The following is a 20,619-nucleotide window of genomic DNA, read 5'->3' as shown; positions in this document are numbered from 1 at the left end:
CACCTCAGGGAAGTTTTCTGATATTATTTCTTCGAATAGGTTTTCTAATCCAAGTTCATCTTTCTGTTGTTCTGGCACCCCTATTATTCGTATGTTGTTTCGTTTCATGTTGTCCCAAAGTTCCCTTAGGCTCTCCTCCTGTCTTTTAATTTTTTTCTCCATTTGCAGTACAGTTTGAGTGTGTTTTGCTTCCTTGTCTTCTAATTCACTAATTCGGTCCTCCGCTTCTCCCAGTCTACTGTTGATACTTTCAATGGTGTTTTTTATTGCAGCTATGTCGCTCTTCATTTCTTCTTGGGACTTACTTAAGTTGTTGATTTTTTCATCTGTTTCTTCTAACTTCTTGCATAAGTAGTTGAGTTTTTCATCTGTTTCTTCTTGCTTCTTGAACATCCGGTGCATGTACTCTAGGAACCTTATTCTGAATTCTTTTTCCGTCATGTTGCATATCTCTGTCTCACTTAGCTGCTTTTCTGGCGAGTCCTCCTTTTCTTTCCTTTGGGGGTTTCTTTGTCTACCCATGTTTGATCTCACTGACATGACTAGTTGTTGAGTCGTTCAGTGGCTGGACCCTGGGTGGCAGTGGCTGCTCCCTGGGTGGCAGTGGCTCCTTGGGCTGTGGTTGCTCCTTGGGCGGTTGTGGTAGCAGCGGCTCCTCTGTTGATAGCAGAGCCTCTGGTGGGTGCTGTTCACAGTTGTGGTGGCTCTTCTGGCTGGTGGAGGGAGGCTTCACACACAGCAACTGTTCCCCAGGCAGAGCGTGTGGTGATCAGGAGGCCGCTGTTGCTTGAATCTGCTGCGTTGATTTAAAGGCACAAAATACAACACAACAAGGCACAACGTACCAGGCACTGAACACTATTGTATTTACGATATTACTAACCCCAAATAAAGGTGGCCACCCGAGCTAAGAGAGTTGGGAGATAAGGGGGAAAGAAGAGAAAAAGGTAGAAGAGAAAAAAGAAAGAAAGAAAAAAAGGAGTGCAAAAACGAAATTGGAAAAAGGGAGGGGAAAAAGAGGAGGCAAAAAAAAAAGTAAGAGAGAAAAGAGAATGAGGTATAAAAGGGGAAGAGACTATTTATATGAGGAGAAAACTCCTATAGGTCCGCCACTAATACCAACAAATTACAGCAACAGATTCCTGGAGATGAATACAAACTACAAACAACCAATAATATCAAGCGACGCAAGGGGAAACAGAAGCACAGAAATAACCGGGGGGGGTGGGGGGGGGGAGAGGGAGGGGCAGGAAAATAAAAAGAATAAGCAGTCTAACCTCACAAACAATCCTAAAAAAAAAAAAAACCCAATATACTCGTCAATCAAGCAAACAACAATAAAACAATAGAGAGAGAAAAGAAGAAGAAGAGGGAAAAAAAATTGGATAGTGAAGGAAGATAAGGGAAAGGTGTATAAGGATTTAGAACAGGGGATTGGACGTAGGATATATAAGCAGGGTTAAATTTTGACAGGGGGTAAAAAGAATAAGGAAAATCAAAAGCTGGAGTAGGGTAAGAGAAACAGGACAGCAAAAGGGAAAAAGTGGGGCAGATTGTTCAGCACAGAGGCAAATTGAGGTAGAGAAAAATGTTGCTAAAGGAACGATGAAAATAGAATGGAGAACATTAGTCCCAAAATAAAATAAAGACAAAATAAAATGACACTTTAAAAAATGGTAAAATGGTAGCGGTAATAATACTAGTTAAAAATAAAAATGTAGTAGCTGAAAGGGCAAAATCAGGTGATGGAGAAAAAGAAAAAAGAAAAAAAAGAAAAAGAAATGTTTTCTTAGTTAAAAGGAGAAAAAGTAATTTAAAAAAATAAAAATAAAAATGTGCAGTAATGCAGGTGCTTCAGATCTTCTACTCTTCTTATTGGCACGCCCGGAATTCAGGAGAATGTTGAATTTCCCTCTGATACACTGTTCCTCCGTGTTGTAAGCCACAGTCCTGATTTTAAGGCCGGCCGTAAAATCCCATTATTGCCTTATCTGTATTTACAGAAGAGTCAGTTCGTGGCTCTGCCTCTGGGTGGCAGTGTGTCTGGATTGACCTCCGAGGCTATAAGTTCTCTCTGACCAGGAGCTCTCTATTGTACCTGAACCAGCTCCGCCCAGAGCTGGTTCCCCAGGCGCCACTCCCAGCTCTGTTTCCCAGGCTCCCCCAAAACAATCTTCCCCTACAAGCTCTGCTAGTGACCCCAAGTGAGCAATCACATGTACTGGGGTCAACAATCAAACTCACAGAAGTAAGAGGAAGTGTGCAAACAAGAGCCTGGGAAGCTGTTCGAACTCGCAGGGTTCCACCCTCCAGAACTGCGCGGAGTGTCTGCGCGGAGTGTCTGCGCGCGCTCAAGCCCCTGGCAACAAGTAGCCGGCTATCAGGGAAACTCTGAGGCAGCCCTTTTGCATCCAGTCCAACTATGGGCTCATTTATAGTGTTACCTTCTGGCAGCAGCCCTGCGGGAGCCCTCCCCACTTGCGAGTCACGCTGGCCTCTATGGGCGCGGATTTTGGAGGGCGCAGATTTCCCCCTGCGCCCGCGCGCATGTTCCTCGCTCCAACCTGAACTGCAAACCGCACCTTTCGGGTAAATCTAACCTTTCCGTGGAGGGGTGCAGGTCTCCTCTGGGCTCTTGCAGTCGCGCTGCTTGCAAGTCGTTGCCTCCGGGTTAGTAGCCGCCGGGTTAGTAGCCGATCTCTGGATGCCGGTAACCGCTACCCAAGATGGCGCGGTCTCGCCTCTGCGCTGGCGCCCAGGGGGAGGTTTCAGCCTCAATCTCTAACCATCCGCATTTTTAGGAGTTCTCTGTCTTTCCTGGCTGCAGACTGTCTCTCAGCTGAACCTCCCCAGCTTGATCGGGCTGATTGTTACCCGTTTCAGCTGCTCGCCCCTATCTGCTCCGGGACAAAGCACCAACACGTCCGTCTAAGCCTCCGCCATTTTTTCTCCTCCGAAGATTACATTTTTAAAGTGTAATTGATGGGATCATTCTCTTGCAGAAATGGCATAATTCAAAAAATTAAGAGCAGGATTGAGCCATTTCAGGAATGTCTGTGAAATTAATTATACCATTTACAGCTTATCTTTTAGTGATAAAATTTGCAAGAGCCCATATTAGGAACTCTGGGTTCTAATTCTGATACTCACTTACTATGAAACCCAGGAGTACAAAGTCACTTCTCTGCTCACTTTCTGCCTCTACTAAACCAGATTAATTATGTCTTCTCTACTTGCTACATGGGGTTTTGTAAGGAAAAAAAGAGAGGGAAACAGTGGAAAGAAAGAAAAAAGAGAGCGAGATAGAGGAGAGAGAGAGAAAGAGAGATGAAGGTGTTTTAGAAAATTTGGAACTGAAGTACATAAAAGAGAATGTGTGTGTGTGTGTGTGTGTGTGTGTGTGTGTGTCTTTATTATGCCCTCAATATCCAATTGGTGTGCAGATATAATTAATTACTAGAAAACATTATCATACTGTATGAATATTGTTTTCTCAAGTATCCTTGAGGCTCATATATAAATAAATGTGACAGTTGATCCAAAGATACTGATAGCCCCCTAGACTCTAGGCCCTAGAGGAAGGGATCAGATGTTCCTGCCTGTTCCCACCAGGCTGACTCTTCTCTTCTGATGAGGTTCAGTATTGTGTCATGGTGGAGTCTCTGCCCACCAATACTGGTGGCCTCTCAGATGGTAATTTGAATATATTTTGATGCTGAAGAGCTCCCTCTCTATGGAGGACAATAAGAAAAGGAAGGGGGGAAGGGAAAGCAGCACCTGCCTTCCTGTCCATATGCAAATACAGCGATCTATATAAAAAATTTACTTTGTTCCTTAGGGAAAGCTGGTGGCAGATGTCACCAAGCGCCTGGGTGTGAAGCACGTGGTGTTCAGCGGCCTGGAGAACGTCAAGCGTCTGACTGGAGGGAAGTTGGTAGTTGAGCACTTTGATAGGAAGGGAGAGGTCGAGGAGTATTTCTGGTCCATTGGTGTTCCCATGACCAGCATCCACTTGGCAGCTTACTTTGAAAACTTTCTCACTTTATGGAAGCCCAAGAAAGCCTCTGATGGAGATTACTACACTGTGGGTAAGTGGAATTTGTAGTGAAAGTTGACCAGACACCTGCTGTCCTCCCTTCTTCGTCCTTTGTCCCCTCCCTCCCTCTTTTCAGTGGACATATATCATTTGAGTGCCTACTATGTGCTTACCTGTGGGTGAAGTGTTGAGAGGGATACAATATTGTTTTAAATTTCACAGAGGACTGGTTCTTGGACTGGAAACACAAAGGATTTCACTTCCAGTCTGAACAATCGGATGCTCTTTATACAAATGGTTAGCTATGCGACCTCAAGCCTTAGTTTCCTCAAGTCTAATGTAAAAATTGGACAAGATGACTTTTTTTTGGTTAATCTTCACTCCAGGATATTTTTCCATTGATTTTTAGAGAGAGTGGAAGGGGGAAGGAGAGACACACAGAGAGAAACATCAGTGTGAGAGAGACATATCGATTGGTTGCCTCCTGCATGCACCCTGACTAGGGCTGGGGATCAAGCCTGCAACAGAGGTATGTGCCCTTGACCTGCAAACACAGGACCCTTCAGTCCGAGGGTCGATGCTCTATCCACTGAGTCAAAGTGGATAGGGCAAGGTGACTTCTAAGATTCCTTCTAGTTCATCCATGTGATCTACGGTAGCAACAGGGAAAACATGTTCCTCTTGACCTGAGTCCCATGGTCAGAATTTCTAGAGGGGCCCTGACTCTCCAGAGAAAGAGTCTGATTCTGAAGGTCTGGCGGTAGGGGGTGTGGGGAGGTGTGTGTGGCGGGGAAGGGGGATAGGAGTGCTATAGTTTTAACAAGGATTCCTAATAATTCCAATGCTTCCAGTCCACTGGCTGGACTTTTTCTGGCCTTTGGAGACATTTTCTTTGTCCACAGTCCAAGGTGGCTCTGTGGAGTAGAGGAACTATGGGAGTATCAATGGCAGCAATTCAGTCTTTTTTCCTTGGCACATAATTAAGACTTATCAGAGGCATAACTAGTGACAAAGTCAACGTGGAGCACCTGCCATACAACAGATGACTTGGGTAGTAGCTCAACAAGTATTCGCCTTTCTTCCTGTGCCTTTACCAGGTTACAGAAGCCAGCTCACTGACATTTCCCAGATCCTGAACTAGGGCATTGTAATCTCTTGGTTAGATTGGCCTGTATGAAGAGGTGGTGCCTTAAACTTCTTCTGGTACCCAGTCCCATCTCGGGCTCCAAAGCCTATATAACCCCGTGTTTGGTATTCCTGAGACTCAGGTATCGTTCCCCACTATAGGGATAGCTAATATTTACTAACTGCTTAGTAGGAACCTGGCACTGCACTATTTACCTTCACTTCACAGATGAGGAAACTCAAGTAATATAGATTAAGTAACTTTCCAAAGATCACTAGTAAGGCAGACCAGGACATGGACCCTGGCAGTCTTACTCCAGAGCCATAGTCTTTACCACTGTCCCATAGCTGCTTTGAATCTCATCTCAAGACCTTCAACTCTCAAACAAAACAAGCCTCAAAGTCAGATGAGACTTAGCAAAGAGTGCCCCAAAAAGCTTAAACTGCTTTACAAATAGAAAACACATTTAGAATTTAATCTGAGCAGGCAATGTGCCCATCAAGAAATTTCGACAGGAAGCTAATTTTGCTACAAAAGATTAAATGTGATATTTAATTCCTGGCTACTAAGCCTGAAGTCACTTTTACACTGGATTGAAATTCAGAGACCTTGATTCTTGTCCTAGCCTGTTGTTTCCTAGCTGTGAGGCAGCAGGCAAGTCAATAGACTTAGTTTCTTCATTAAAAAAAAAAATATTTATTATGGAAAGTATTACATATGTCCCCCTTTTTCTCCCATTGACCTTTTCTACTCCATCCTCACCCTTCGCCCCAGGCCTCCAACCACCCTGTTGTCTGTGTCCAAGTGTTATGCATATATGCATACAAGTTCTTTGGTTGATCTCTTCCCACCTCATTGTCGTTTTAATTTGCTTCTCTGATGATAAGTGACATTGAACATTTTTTTCATATGTATCTTGGCCATCTGTATGTACACTTTGGAGAAATGTTTATTTCGGTCCTTTGCCCATTTTTAAATTGGATTGTTTGTCTTCCTTTTGTTAAGTTGTATGAATTCCTTATATATTTTGGATATTATCCCTTTATTATATGTATCATTGCCAAATATGTTCTCCTATGCAGTGGGCTCCCTTTTCATTTTATTGATGGTTTCTTTTGCAGTGCAGAAGCTTTTTATGTTGATGTAGTCCCATTTGTTTATTTTCTCCTTAGTTTCCTTTGTCCTAGGAGATGGATCCGTAAACATATTTCTTTTTTTTTTTCAAAGCTGAATTTTTATTTTTTTAATTAAATCTTTATTGTTCAGATTATTACATTTGTTCCACTTTTTCCCCCCCATAACTCCTCTCCTCTCAGTTCCTGCCCCACCCTCCGCCCTCACTCCCCACCCACTGTCCTCATCCATAGGTGCACGATTTTTGTCCAGTCTCTTCCCGCATCTCCCACTTCCCTTTCCCCCCCAAGAATAGTCAGTCCATTCCCTTTCTATGTCCCTGATTCATTATAATCACCAGTTCATTCTGTACATCAGATTATTTATTTACTTGGTTCTTAGATTCACTTGTTTTTTTTTAGTTGATTTTTCTTTTTAAATCTTTTTTTTTTTCTTTTTTCTTTTTTTATTTTTTTTTTTATTTTTATTTTTCGCTTAAAGTATTACAAAGGGTATTACATAAGTGTCCTTTTTTTCCCCCCCGCCCTTGACAAACCCCTACCCTCCCTTACCCCCCAGTGTCTTATGTCCATTAGTTATGCTTATATGCATGCATACAAGTCCTTCGGTTGATCTCTTACTCCCCTCCCTCCTGCCCCCCAACTCTCTCTGGCCTTCCCACTGCAGTTTGACAATCAGTTTGAGGCAGCTCTGCCTCTGTATCTATTATTGTTCAAAAGTTTGTAATGGTCTTTATTATCCATGAATGAGTGAGATCATGTGGTATTTTTCCTTCATTGACTGGCTTGTTTCACTTAGCATAATGCTCTCCAGTTCCATCCATGCTGTTGCAAATGGTAGGAGTTCCTTCTTTTTAACAGCAGCATAGTATTCCATCGTGTAGATGTACCACAGTTTTCTAATCCATTCATCTACTGATGGGCACTTAGGCTGTTTCCAGATCTTAGCTATGGTGAATTGTGCTGCTATGAACATCTGGGTGCATATATCCTTTCTGATTGGTGTTTCTGGTTTCTTGGGATATATTCCTAGAAGTGGGATCACAGGGTCAAATGGGAGTTCCATTTCCAATTTTTTGAGGAACCTCCATACTGCCTTCCATAGTGGCTGCACCAGTCTGCATTCCCACCAGCAGTGCACAAGTGTTCCTTTTTCTCCACATCCTCTCCAGCACTTGTCGTTTGTTGATTTGTTGATGATGGCCATTCTGACAGGTGTGAGATGGTACCTCATTGTTGTTTTGATTTGCATCTCTCGGATGATTAGTGACTTTGAGCATGTTTTCATATGTCTCTTGGCTTTCTGAATGTCCTCTTTTGAGAGGTGTCTATTTAGATCCTTTGCCCATTTTTTGATTGGATTGTTTATCTTCTTTTTGTTAAGTTGTATGAGTTCCCTATAAATTTTGGAGATTAAGCCCTTATCAGATATGACGTTGGCAAATATGTTTTCCCACGAGGTGGGTTTTCTTGTTGTTTTGTTGATGGTTTCTTTTGCTGTGCAGAAGCTTTTTATTTTGATGTAGTCCCATTTGTTCAGTTTCTCTTTAGTTTCAACTGCCCTAGGAGCTGTATCAGTGAAGAAATTGTTTTGGCATATGTCTGAGATTTTGTTGCCTTTGTATTCTTCTAGAATTTTTATGGTTTCCTGTCGTACATTTAAGTCCTTTATCCATTTTGAGTTTATTCTTGTGTATGGTGTAAGTTGGTGGTCTAGTTTCATTTTCTTGCATATGTCTGTCCAATTTTCCCAACACCATTTATTGAAGAGACTATCTTGGCTCCATTGTATGTTCATGCCTCCTTTGTCAAAAATTAATTGAGCATATTGGTTCGGGCTAATTTCTGGACTCTCTATTCTATTCCACTGATCTATATGTCTGTTCTTGTGCCAGTACCAGGCAGTTTTGAGAACAGTGGCTTTGTAATACAGCTTGATATCTGGCATTGAGATCCCACCTACTTTGTTCTTTCTCAGGATCGTTGCAGCTATTTGGGGTCTTTTTTTATTCCAGATGAATTTTTGGAGAGTTCGTTCTAGATCTTTGAAGAAGGCCATTGGTATTTTAATGGGAAGTGCGTTGAATGTATAGATTGCTTTGGGTAGTATGGACATTTTAATGATGTTGATTCTACCAATCCAAGAACATGGTATGTTCTTCCATCTGTTTATGTCTTCCTCTATCTCTTTTTTCAACGTCCTGTAGTTTTCTGAGTAGAGGTCTTTAACCTCTTTAGTTAAGTTTATTCCTAGGTATCTTAATTTTTTTGGTGCGATGGTAAATGGGATTGTTTTTCTGATCTCCCTTTCTGAAAGTTCACTATTGGTGTATAGAAATGCCTCAGATTTCTTGGGGTTAATTTTGTATCCTGCTACATTGCCAAATTCATGTATTAAGTCTAGTAGCTTTTTGATGGAGTCTCTAGGGTTTTGTATGTATAATATCATGTCATCTGCAAATAAGGACAGTTTTACTTCCTCTTTTCCAATTTGGATGCCTTTTATTTCTTCTTCTTGCCTAATTGCAATGGCTAATACTTCCAGTACTATGTTGAACAGGAGTGGTGAGAGTGGGCATCCCTGTCTTGTTCCTGTTCTTAGGGGAAATGGTGTTAGTTTTTGTCCATTGAGTATGATGTTGGCTGTGGGCCTGTCATATATGGCTTTTATTATGTTGAGGTATGATCCTTCTATTCCCACCTTTCTGAGAGTTTTTATCAAAAATGGGTGTTGGATTTTGTCGAATGCTTTTTCTGCATCAATTGATATGACCATGTGGTTTTTTTCTTTCAATTTGTTTATGTGATGTATCACATTTATTGATTTACGGATGTTGTACCATCCTTGCATCTCTGGGATAAATCCTACTTGGTCATGGTGTATGATCCTTCTGATGTACTGCTGGATCCGATTTGCTAAGATTTTGTTGAGGATTTTGGCATCTATGTTCATGAGGGATATTGGCCTGTAATTCTCTTTCATTGTGATGTCTTTACCTGGTTTTGGTATTAGGGTGATGCTGGCTTCATAGAATGAGCTTGGAAGCGTTCCTTCCTCTTGAATTTTTTGTAGTAGTCTGAGGAGGGTAGGTTTTAGTTCTTCCTTGAATGTTTGGTAGAACTCCCCTGTGAAGCCGTCTGGCCCTGGGCTTTTGTTTGCTGGAAGCTTTCTGATGACTGCTTCAATTTCTTCCATAGTTATTGGCCTATTGAGGTTTTTAGATTCTTCCTGATTGAGTTTTGGAATGTTGTATTTTTCTAGGAATTTGTCCATTTCCTCCAGGTTGTCTAGTTTGTTGGAATAGAGTTGCCCGTAGTATTGTTTAACAATCATTTGTATTTCTGTGGGGTCTGTTGTTATTTCGCCTCTATCGTTTCTGATTTGGTTTATTTGGGACCTCTCTCTTTGCTTCTTGGTGAGCCTGGCTAGGGGTTTGTCAATCTTGTTTATCCTTTCAAAGAACCAGCTCTTGGTTTCATTGATTTTCTGTATTGTTTTTTTGGTCTCTATTTCATTGATTTCTGCTCTAATCTTTATTATCTCCTTCCTTCTGCTCACTCTGGGGTTTTCTTGTTGCTCTCTTTCTAATTCTTTGAGTTGTAGAGTTAGATGATTGACTACCATTTTTTCTTGTTTTTTGAGATAGGCCTGTAGAGCTATAAACTTCCCTCTCAGGACTGCTTTCATTGTGTCCCAGAGGTTTTGGATTGTTGTGTTTTCATTGTCATTAGTGTCCAGGATGTTTTTAATTTCTTCTTTGATGTCATCGGTAACCCAATCAATATTTAATAACATGCTATTCAGCTTCCAAGTGTTTGAGTATTTTGGGTTGTTTTTATTGTAGTTTATTTCTAACATTATGCCATCGTGGTCTGCGAAGAAGCTTTTTATGATTTCAATCTTCTTGAATTTGTGGAGACTTTGCTTGTGACCCAATATGTGGTCTATTTTTGAATATGTCCCATGAGCACCTGAGAGGAATGTATATTCCGCAGCTGTGGGGTGAAGTGTTCTGAAGATGTCAATTAAGTCCATCTGATCTAGTGAGTCATTTAGGGTTGCTGTTTCTTTGCTGAGTTTTTGTCTAGCGGATTTATCCAGTGATGTCAGTGGTGTATTAAAGTCCCCTACTATGATTGTATTGTTGTCGATCTCTCCCCTGATATCTTCCAGAAGTTTTCTTATGTATGTGGGTGCTCCTGCATTGGGTGCATATATGTTTACCAGGGTTATATCTTCTTGTTGTATTGATCCCTTTAGTATTATGAAGTGGCCTTCCTTATCTCTGGTTATGGCCTTCACTTTGAGATGTATTTTGTCAGATATAAGTATTGCTACCCCAGCTTTCTTTTCCTTTCCATTTGCGTGAAAGATATTTTTCCATCCCTTCACTTTCAGTCTGTGTGAGTCCCTTCTAATGAGGTGGGTCTCTTGTAGACAGCAGATGTATGGGTCATGTTTTTTTATCCATTCAGCCACTCGATGTCTTTTGGTTGGAGCATTTAGTCCATTTACATTTAAAGTTATTATTGAAAGGTACTTGTTTGTAGCCATTTCTTTTTTTGTGTGTGTGTGTGGCTGTTTTCTTTCTGAGCTTGATATTTCTTCTTTTTACACCAGTCCCTTTAGCATTTCTTGCATGGCTGGCTTGGTGGTGATAAACTCCCTTAGCCCTTTTTTGTCTGTGAACTTCTTATTTCCCCCTCAATTTTGAATGATAGTCTTGCTGGATAGAGTATTCTTGGATTCAGTCCTTTGCTTTGCATCACTTTGTAGATTTCCGTCCATTCTTTTCTGGCCTGATGTGTTTCTGTTGAGAAATCATTTGATAATCTAATGGGAGATCCCTTGTATGTTACTTTCCGTCTCTCTCTTGCAGCCTGTAAGATTCTCTCTTTATCCTGAACATTTGCCATGGTAATTATGATGTGTCTTGGTGTGGGTCTTTTCGGGTTCACCTTGTTTGGGACTCTCTGGGCTTGTGTGACTTTTTTCTTCCCCACCTCAGGGAAGTTTTCTGATATTATTTCTTCGAATAGGTTTTCTAATCCATGTTCATCTTTCTGTTGTTCTGGCACCCCTATTATTCGTATGTTGTTTCGTTTCATGTTGTCCCAAAGCTCCCTTAGCCCCTCTCCTGTCTTTTAATTTTTTTCTCCATTTGCAGTACAGTTTGAGTGTGTTTTGCTTCCTTGTCTTCTAATTCACTAATTCGGTCCTCCGCTTCTCCCAGTCTACTGTTGATACTTTCAATGGAGTTTTTTATTGAAGCTATGTCACTCTTCATTTCTTCTTGGGACTTACTTAAGTTGTTGATTTTTTCATCTGTTTCTTCTAGCTTCTTGCATAAGTAGTTGAGTTTTTCATCTGTTTCTTCTTGCTTCTTGAACATCTGGTGCATGTACTCTAGGAACCTTATTCTGTATTCTTTTTCTGTCATGTTGCATATCTCTGTCTCACTTAGCTGCTTTTCTGGCGAGTCCTCCTTTTCTTTCCTTTGGGGGTTTCTTTGCCTACCCATGTTTGATCTCGCTGACATATGTAGATGTTGAGATGTTCAGTGGCTGCTCCCTGGGTGGCAGGGGCTCCTTGGGTTTGGTTGCTGCTCAGACGGTTGCGGTAGCAGCTGCTTTCCAGTTGGCAGCAGCTCCTCTGGTGGGTGTTGTTCACAGCTGTGATGGCTCTTCTGGCTGGTGGGGGGAGGCTTCACGTACAGCTGCTGTTCCACAGACAGAGGGTGTGGTGATCAGGAGGCTGTGGTGATCAGGAGGCTGCGGTGATCAGGGGGCTGCTGTTGCTTGGATCTGCTGCGTTGATTTAAAGGCACAAAATACAACAGAGCAAGGCACAACGTACCAGGCACAGCACTGCATGGTCTGGAAAACGCTCCTCTCTTATGGGCACTGCATGGTCTGATCAGTTCCTCAGGATGCCCCCTTTAGTCTCAGTTCTCCGCAATCACAAAATCCAAATCTCAAATCTCCTGGCGCCAGCAAACCCGAGGAACTCCTTACCCCGGTCAGGGTCTGTGTCTGTCCCAAGAGACGCGGCTGTCTGCCATGCGGTCTCCCTCCGACCCTCTGGGCTCAGGTCTGGCAAACTTTCCTGCCCAGATCCCTGGTTTTTGACCTTTCCAGGGGAGGTCTGCCCTTCCCGGCTGCAAACCGTCTCACCAGCTGAGTAAATTTGCCAATTCGGGGTGGGTGTTATTAGTTTCAGCTGCTTACTCCGTTTGCTCCGGGACAAGACCTGGGACGCGTCTGCCTATATCGCCGCCATCTTGCTTCTCCTGAATCTAGATTCACTTGTTGATAGATGCATGTTTGTTGTTCATAATTTGTATCTTTACCTTTTTCTTCTTCTTCCTCTTCTTAAAGGATACCTTTCAGCATTTCATATAATACTGGTTTGGTGGTGATGAACTCCTTTAGCTTTTCCTTATCTGTGAAGCTCTTTATCTGACCTTCAATTCTGAATGATAGCTTTGCTGGATAAAGTAATCTTGGTTGTAGGTTCTTGGTATTCAGTACTTTGAATATTTCTTGCCACTCCCTTCTGGCCTGCAAAGTTTCTGTTGAGAAATCAGCTGACAGTCGTATGGGTATTCCCTTGTAGGTAATTGACTTTCTTTCTCTTGCTGCTTTTAAGATTGTCTCTTTGTCTTTTGCTCTTGGCATTTTAATTATGATGTGTCTTGGTGTGGTCCTCTTTGGATTCCTTTTGTTTGGTGTTCTCTGCGCTTCTTGGACCTGTAAGTCCATTTCTTTCACCAGGTGGGGGAAGTTTTCTGTCATTATTTCTTCAAATAGGTTTTCAATATCTTGCTGTCTCTCATCTTCTGGTACCCCTATAATTCTGATGTTGGTGCGTTTGAAACTGTCCCAGAGGCTCTTTACTCTATCTTCGTATTTTCGGATTCTTTTTTCATTTTGCTTTTCCGGTTGGGTGGTTTTTGCTTCTTCACATTTCAAATCTTTGACTTGATTCTTGTGCTCCTCTGATCTGCTGTTGGGTGTCTGTATAATATTCTTTATTTCAGTCAGTGAATGCTTAATTTCTAGTTGGTTCTTTATCACAACATCGAGGGTCTCATTAGAGTTCTTGAGGCTCTCATCAAGTTTATCGGCAGTTTCTAGCAAATTATTGAAAGTCCTCAAAAGTGTGTTTTTTAGCTCTATATCCTCCATTTCTGTCATGTTTTTTTGTCTCCGCATTTTTTATGCTTTCTTGGTGCACCCCCTTGTGGTCTTTGTGCTCAGTCTTATTGTAGGTAAGCCTTAATTGTTGTCGGCAATACTAGAGGTGAATTGATCTCCAGGCTAACTGGCTATGAGAGTCAGCTGTGTCTGCAGTGGGAGAGCTTCTGTGCTGAATCTCTGGGGCGGTGCTAATCTAGCCTTTGCCAGAGGCTATCCGGCAAATGCCTCTGTGCCGGGCTTGGGCGGAGTGGGTCCCAGGGGATCTACAGGGCGGGCGGAGTGAGCAGTTATGACTGCTCTCAGTCCATCCCCAGCGGCTCTGCAACCGCTGCAAACCTCGGAGAGAAAGCTGCCTTCCCGCTTCTCCCATTTGAGTCTGGGTCCCTAGAGACTTGCCTGGATCTGGAGCTCAGAGTCTGAAACTCTCTCCCGATTGAAAACAACAACCACGCCCTCCGTCGCCGGCCCGCTCCACATGCACTCTGCACCTTAGTATTTCACTTCAGCATTGGGCCTCCTCTGAGCCTGGGTATAGTTTCCTCTTTCCTCCTAGTTGTAGAACTTCCACTCAGCCAGCCTTCCTGTGGTTCTGGATGATGTCCGTTCCGTCTTTTAGTTGTATTTTTGAAGTGGTTGTTCGAGGCAGCAAACTCTGGCATTAACCTATGCCGCCATCTTGGTTCCTCTCAAAGCTGAATTTTTAAATACAGAAGCCAACCCATAACGGCAGATGCTATGCCAGGAAAATCAGAGATCCCAGGTACGAATCTTGTGTCTGCTCATAATTCGCTCCGCAACCTCAAACTGCATTAGTCTCATCATCTGTAAAAAGTAGATAATCACCAGTCCCCGGGACACGACGGGAGCCCGATGGAGAGAAACTTTCCACTTTGCGACTTCAATGCCAATTCCTCTGTAAACATATTTCTGTCGATCTCTCCCTTAAATTCTCCAGAAGTATTATTATTTTATTTAGGTCCTCCTATATTGGGTGCATATATATTTACCAGGGTTATATCCTCTTGTTGGATTGATCCCTTTAGTATTATGTAATGACCTTTATTGTTTTTTGTGATGGCCTTCATTTTGAAGTCTATTTTGTCAGGTATGAGTATTGCTACCCCAGCTTTTTTTTTGTTTTCATTTGAATGGAAAATTTTTTTCCATTCCTTCACTCTCATCCTGTGTGATCCTTTTGTTCTGAGGTGGGTCTCTTGTAGACAGCATACATTAGGTTCATGTTTTCATATCCATTCAGAATTTCTTCATTTAAAAAATTAGAGTTTTGAGGCTAGATCATATCCATTTTGGGCTCCAGCCTCAAGATTCTGGGATTCTGGGGACCCATGAGAGGCTGTGTCACACTGTAGGAAGGGGCTTTTGAGTGACACATGAGGGTTTGAGCCCACTTCTGCTGCTTGCTGGCTGAGTAATTTCTGGAAGTACCTGATATTCCTATGTTTCAAGATTGTTTTGAAGATTAAACCAGCCAATATATTGGGCTCATTCATTCTTTCATCCATTCATTAAATATTTGAGGGCTTATTACTATGTTCTATTCTTTTACTGGGGAATCTGTAATAAACAGTTCAAAACAAAGTCTGCCCTCATGGAGCTCTTATTTGGGTGGAGGAGATAGATAATAAACATAATAGATAAGTAAAGTATATTTATCATACTAGATAAATAAACATAATAGATAAGTAATAGGAGGTAAGTACTGTATAAAAATACAGGGTAAGTTATATGTGGAGTGCCAGCAGTAAGGAGGTGGCATGTGAAACTTAAACAAGAGGATCAGTGGGCCTCTTTGAGAAGGTGATGTCTGAGCACCTTCTGATGGAGCTAGGTGGTGGTCTTTGTGAGTATTCAGGAAAGAACATTTTGGCAAGAGCGAACAGCTAGTGTGGCTGGAAGAGAGCATGTAAGGGAGAATAGTAGAAGGTGAGGCCAGAGTTAACAGAGGTCTAGTCCTGTAAATCATTGACTTGTCTTTTGAGGGACAGAGAGCCATTGGAGGGTATGGGCAGACATGATATGAGCTGATGTTAGTTTTACAGATTGACAAAGAGACCATGGAAAGGCAAGATTGGAAACTAGTAGACCAACTTTGCAATAATGCAAAGATGTCACAGATGATGGTTCAAGGTGTCTTTGACCATGGTGGTAGCAGTGAAGTTGGTGAGAAGTGGTCAGATTCTAGACATATTATGAATAGGATTAAAAAAAGAAAGAAAGGATGTGGGGTGTGAGAGAAGTGTCAAGCTGACTCTAAGATTTTTGACTTGAGAAACTGGAATGATAGACTTGAAATGGGGCAAGTTGTTGAGGGTGGAGGGGCTGTAGGAATTCATTTTGATGCACATTGACATGTTTATTAAACAATCAAGTAAGGATGTTGAGTAGGAAGTTGGGCAATAGAGCCTGGAATTCTGCAAAGAAATCTGGATTATAGATATAACTAATTATATTTTGCACAAAGGTGCTTAGTGAATGGTGGCTTTAAAAAAATCAATACCTAGGCATTATGGTACGTTCTCAAACTAAACCTTGTAACTAATTGTGCATAGATAGTGGCCACTAGGTGTTACATTGCTTTCTTACCTTTTGTTTAGTGGTTGATTAATTCAAGTTGGTAAGACTTACTGAGGATGTGATATAATTACCTATTTTTATCTCTTGTTTTTTTTGTTTTCTTTGTTTTTACTAGCACTGCCTATGGGGGACATTCCCATGGATGGCATCTCTGTTGCTGATATCGGAGCAGTCGTCTCTAGAATTTTTGATTCTCCAGAAGAGTTCTTAGGCAAGGCTATGGGCCTCAGTGCAGAAGCGCTAACAGTACAGCAATATGCTGATGTTTTGTCCAAGATTTTGGGGAAAGATATCCGAGATGCAAAGGTGAGTTCTTAGAAGATATAAATGTGATCATAAGAGTCCACCTTAGGTCACACCCCACTGACTTACGCATTCTGGTAGACGCTCCATGCATTTAGGCAAGGGTTCAGCTTAGGCTGTCAGAAGAAATTGAAGAGGATTTCAGTTCCACAAATCTATCTTGTATTGGTGCATCTGAATCCCACCCTTATGGCTTTATTTCTTTGGCTTAAGGTTAATCAGCTTGTTAGAGTAAACTTACTTTCGGCTGGCAAGAACTTAGAATTTGAAGACTGAGGTATAACTTTTTCATATACACTACCCAACTCTTCTCTCATAAGCACGCATTGCTGATCATTCCAGTCTGCCAGAGCTCTCTGGTGTGGGCAAGCTCTTTGTTATGGGGTGGGGCCACAGCATTAGTAACAAAGAAACAGAATTTCCGAAGGATGAGGCCCAGAAATCAGGGTTTTAAAAAGATTCCCAGGTGATTCTAATGTGCAGCCAAGGTTGAGAACCACTGGTATAGACTGAGGATGAAATGATATATAAATGGCAGGCACCTGGCACTGGGTAGGCAATTAGTAAGCCCTTGATAATTTATCATGGTATAAATCAGGTGGGAATGGCCCTAGAGTCCCAGTGATGGCAAACCTATGACACGCGTGTCAGAGGTGACACGTTAACTCATTTTTTTTGGTTGATTTTTCTTTGTTAAATGGCATTTAAAAATATAAAATAAATGTCAAAAATATAAATCTTTGTTTTACTATGGTTGTAAATATCAAAAAATTTCTATATGTAACACGGCACCAGAGTTAAATTAGGGTTTTTCAAAACGCTGACACGCCGAGCTCAAAAGGTTCGCCATCACTGACCAGTGGTCGGCAAACACATTAGTCAACAGAGCCAAATATCAACAGTACAATGATTGAAATTTCTTTTGAGAGCCAAATTTTTTAAAGTTAAACTATATAGGTAGGTACATTGTTATTAACTTAATTAGGGTACTCCTAAGGCTTAGGAAGAGCCACACTCAAGGGGCCAAAAAGCCACATGTGTCTCGCGAGCTGCAGTTTGCCGACCACGGGCCTAGACTAGAGCTTGGATAGGACAGACCTTTTACAGAAAAGGGAGAGGAACTGATGATACCACACATTACCAGCCATTTCTCCAAAGCAGGTGTTGATAAGAGGAAGGACAACAGGACTTCTGCGAAGGAAGTGTGTGTGCCTTGCAGAGACACCCTCAGAGCTGAAAGGAGGCTCCATACCTTCTTTCAAGCTGGCAGGTGTGGACTAGTCTGGCTCTTTGCCTCTCTTGGTTGCATCCCACCATCTGTAAAATGAGTGTTGTTGGGGTGATTTCTAAGGTCATACCCAGCACATTCTCTCTACAGGAGGGGTCCACAATTAGGACCCACCACCTGCTTTTTTTTAAAATAAAGATTTATTAGAACGCAGCCACACCATTGTTTATGTATTGTCTCTGGTTGTTTCCATGATACATTGATAGAATTAAGTGGTTGTGACTTAGCCCACATGACCCACAAAGCCTTAAATATTTATATCTAGCCCTTTAGGAAAAACTTTGTTGACGCCCACTCTAGAATGTTTCCTAGAGTTAGGCCCAGAAAGTTGATTTTTGTTTTCATCTGCAACTCTTGGTCCAGTGAGTCTTGAGTCATGAGGGGATATCTAGATTCCCAATTCAGAGTCAGGAACAGGAGCAACAAGGAGGCTAAGAAATCCTAAGAAATTATTATATACTAGAGGCCTGGTGCACCAAATTTGTGCACGGTGGGGGGGGGGGGGCTGTCCCCTCAGCCCAGCCTGCACCCTCTCCAATCTGGGACCCCTCTCACAATCTGGGACTGCTGGCTCCTAACTGCTCACCTGCCTGCCTGCCTGATCACCCCTAACTGCCTCTGCCTGCCAGCCTGGTCGTCCCTAACTGCCCCCCCCCGCCGGCCTGGTCGCCCCAAACTGCCCCCCTGCTGGCCTGGTCACCCCCAACTGCCTCCTCTGCTGGCCTGGTTGCCCCCAACTGCCCACCTGCCGGCCTGGTTGCCCCACGCAGCCTGCTTTTCAGTTGTTTGATTGTCCCTCACTAACCCCCCTGCCGGCCTTGTTGCCTCATGCAGCCTACTGTTCAGTCGTTACCGTTACTGTGATGGCATCCCAAACAATTTGCATATTTCTCTATTATTAGTATAGATGTCTTTAATGAAGAAAATAAGTTACCCCCAAACTCAGGATGACAGCTAATCACTCAAAAGATGGACTCATGAGAGGATCTGCAAAGTCACTTGTACCTGTGTATACATATACTTCCCAGGGACTGATCCCTCTCCAAGGGCATTTGCATTTGGGTCTTATATTTCTTTTGTTTCATGGGGTTTGAAGTCTGTACAGAAGAAGGAGAGAAAGGTGAAGGAGTGTGGGCATGTGGAGAGTGTTCATTCTCAGAGGGCCAGGTAGACATGTTCAGGACCTTCCAAGCATCACTCAATCACATACTTGGTCCCTGACTCTTTTTGGTACATCAAGTTATTTAACAATTCAACAGAACTTCTCTAGCACCAAAAGTTCTAGGGCATTAGAAGCTGGAAGTTCTACAGAATGGTTAATGCAGTGCTTAGTAACTAGTCTGACTTGAAGATGCTGCCCAGGGTTCTAGAGTGGGGAAATGCTTAGGCATCATGCTACTCTGGGGAAGGATGCATGTGGCCACAAGGTGGCGCTCCAGCACTGGCAGTCTGACTTTCCCCCCGCCCCCTAGTCTGGTCAGAAGGAGCCATAACTGCTTCAGTGAGTGCATGCCCTGGAACAGACTCCCATCAGGAACTCTGGTCTGGCTGAAACTGTCTGTCCAATCCCAAAAGGAACATGGTCCTCTCAGAAAGTGAGACACAACAAAAATCTTTTTCCTTCAAAAATCTGCAGAAAAGAATCCCTTATTTCACTAAGGAATATTAGTTGTCAAAGTTATAGGATGAGGGAGTGACACAAGGAGACAGACATTTTCAAAGTCATCTTCCATGCTTCTCATGTAGTCTTCTTACTAAATTTTAAATTGTTTTCTTATTTCAAATATAGCAAATGCTTATTTCAGAAAATTATAAAAAAGAAAACAAAAATCATGTACTCAGAGATAGCAACTAATAAGATCTGACACATTATATTCTAGTCTTTTTCCAATATATATGTTTGCATCTAGCTCAGCAGTTCTCAACCTGTGGGTCGCAACCCCTTTGGGGGTCTAATGACCCTTTCACAGGGATCGCCTAAGACCATTGGAAAACATATATTGAATATATAAGTACATATTATTTTTGTGATTAATCACTATGCCTTAATTATGTTCAATATGTAACAATGAAAATACATCCTGCATATCAGATATTTACATTATGATTCATAACAGTAGCAAAATTACAGTTATGAAGTAGCAACGAAAATAATTTTATGGTTGGGGATCACTACAACATGAGGAACTGTATTAAAGGGTCGCAGCATTAGGAAGGTTGAGAACCACTGACCTAGCTTTTTCATTTAATGTTATATTATGAGCATTTTTATTTTGTTAAAGTTCTTTGAAGCATTAATTTTAATAACTACATAATATTGTTAAAATATATATACTAAAATTTATTCTGCCATTTCTTGTTTTTGCATAGGCAAGTTATTCTATTTTTCCATATTATAAATGGCATATGATAATCATTTTTTTAAAGAATATATTTTTATTGATTTCAGACAGGAACAGAGACGGAGAGTGAGATAGAAACATCAATGATGAGAGACAATCACTGATTGGCTGCCTCCTGAACACCCCCTATTGGGGATAGAGCCCACAACCTGGGCATGTGCCCTTGACTGGATTTGTACCTGGGACCCTTCAGTCCCCAGGCCGATGCTCTATCCACTGAGCCAAACCAGCCAGGGCAACAATGAGTTGTTTGTGTGTCACAATTTCCAAAGGCCAAGTGGAATAGCAAGGTTAGAGTTTATCTTTGGGGGCTAAAGACAGATTACACTGGATCCAATAGTTAGAAATGGTCTTTGCTAATTCAGGAGGGGGAACTATTGATGTAGTTAGTGTCAGAGGGACTCAAGGGGTGGGTTTTGTGGAAGGTGACAGAAGGCATCTCAGTAAGTGTGTGGTGAGCAGCATTTGTGTGAGCCTGGGCCTGGCAGAGTCTGGGATGGTTGAAGTCAAGATGCTCATTTCTAACCAAGAATTGG

The 20,619-nt window shown here is 42.1% G+C and overlaps 1 protein-coding gene across 1 annotated transcript in view; it reads left to right on the top strand.

The window, feature by feature from the left end:
* LOC139002231 (nmrA-like family domain-containing protein 1) overlaps nt 1-20,619 on the top strand; it is a 37,438-nt gene that overhangs the window by 15,208 nt on the left and 1,611 nt on the right. Inside the window, exons 3-4 of the mRNA XM_070403609.1 lie at nt 3,839-4,088; nt 16,206-16,396. Coding sequence (XP_070259710.1) covers nt 3,839-4,088; nt 16,206-16,396 — 441 coding nt within the window. The remainder of the gene's footprint in view (nt 1-3,838; nt 4,089-16,205; nt 16,397-20,619) is intronic.

Source organism: Myotis yumanensis, unplaced genomic scaffold, assembly GCF_028538775.1.
Source record: "Myotis yumanensis isolate MYYU_CA2020_CCGP unplaced genomic scaffold, mMyoYum1.0.hap1 SCAF_2, whole genome shotgun sequence".
In the NCBI taxonomy this organism is placed as follows: Eukaryota; Metazoa; Chordata; class Mammalia; order Chiroptera; family Vespertilionidae; genus Myotis; species Myotis yumanensis.
This window is presented reverse-complemented; position numbering and strand designations above follow the sequence as displayed.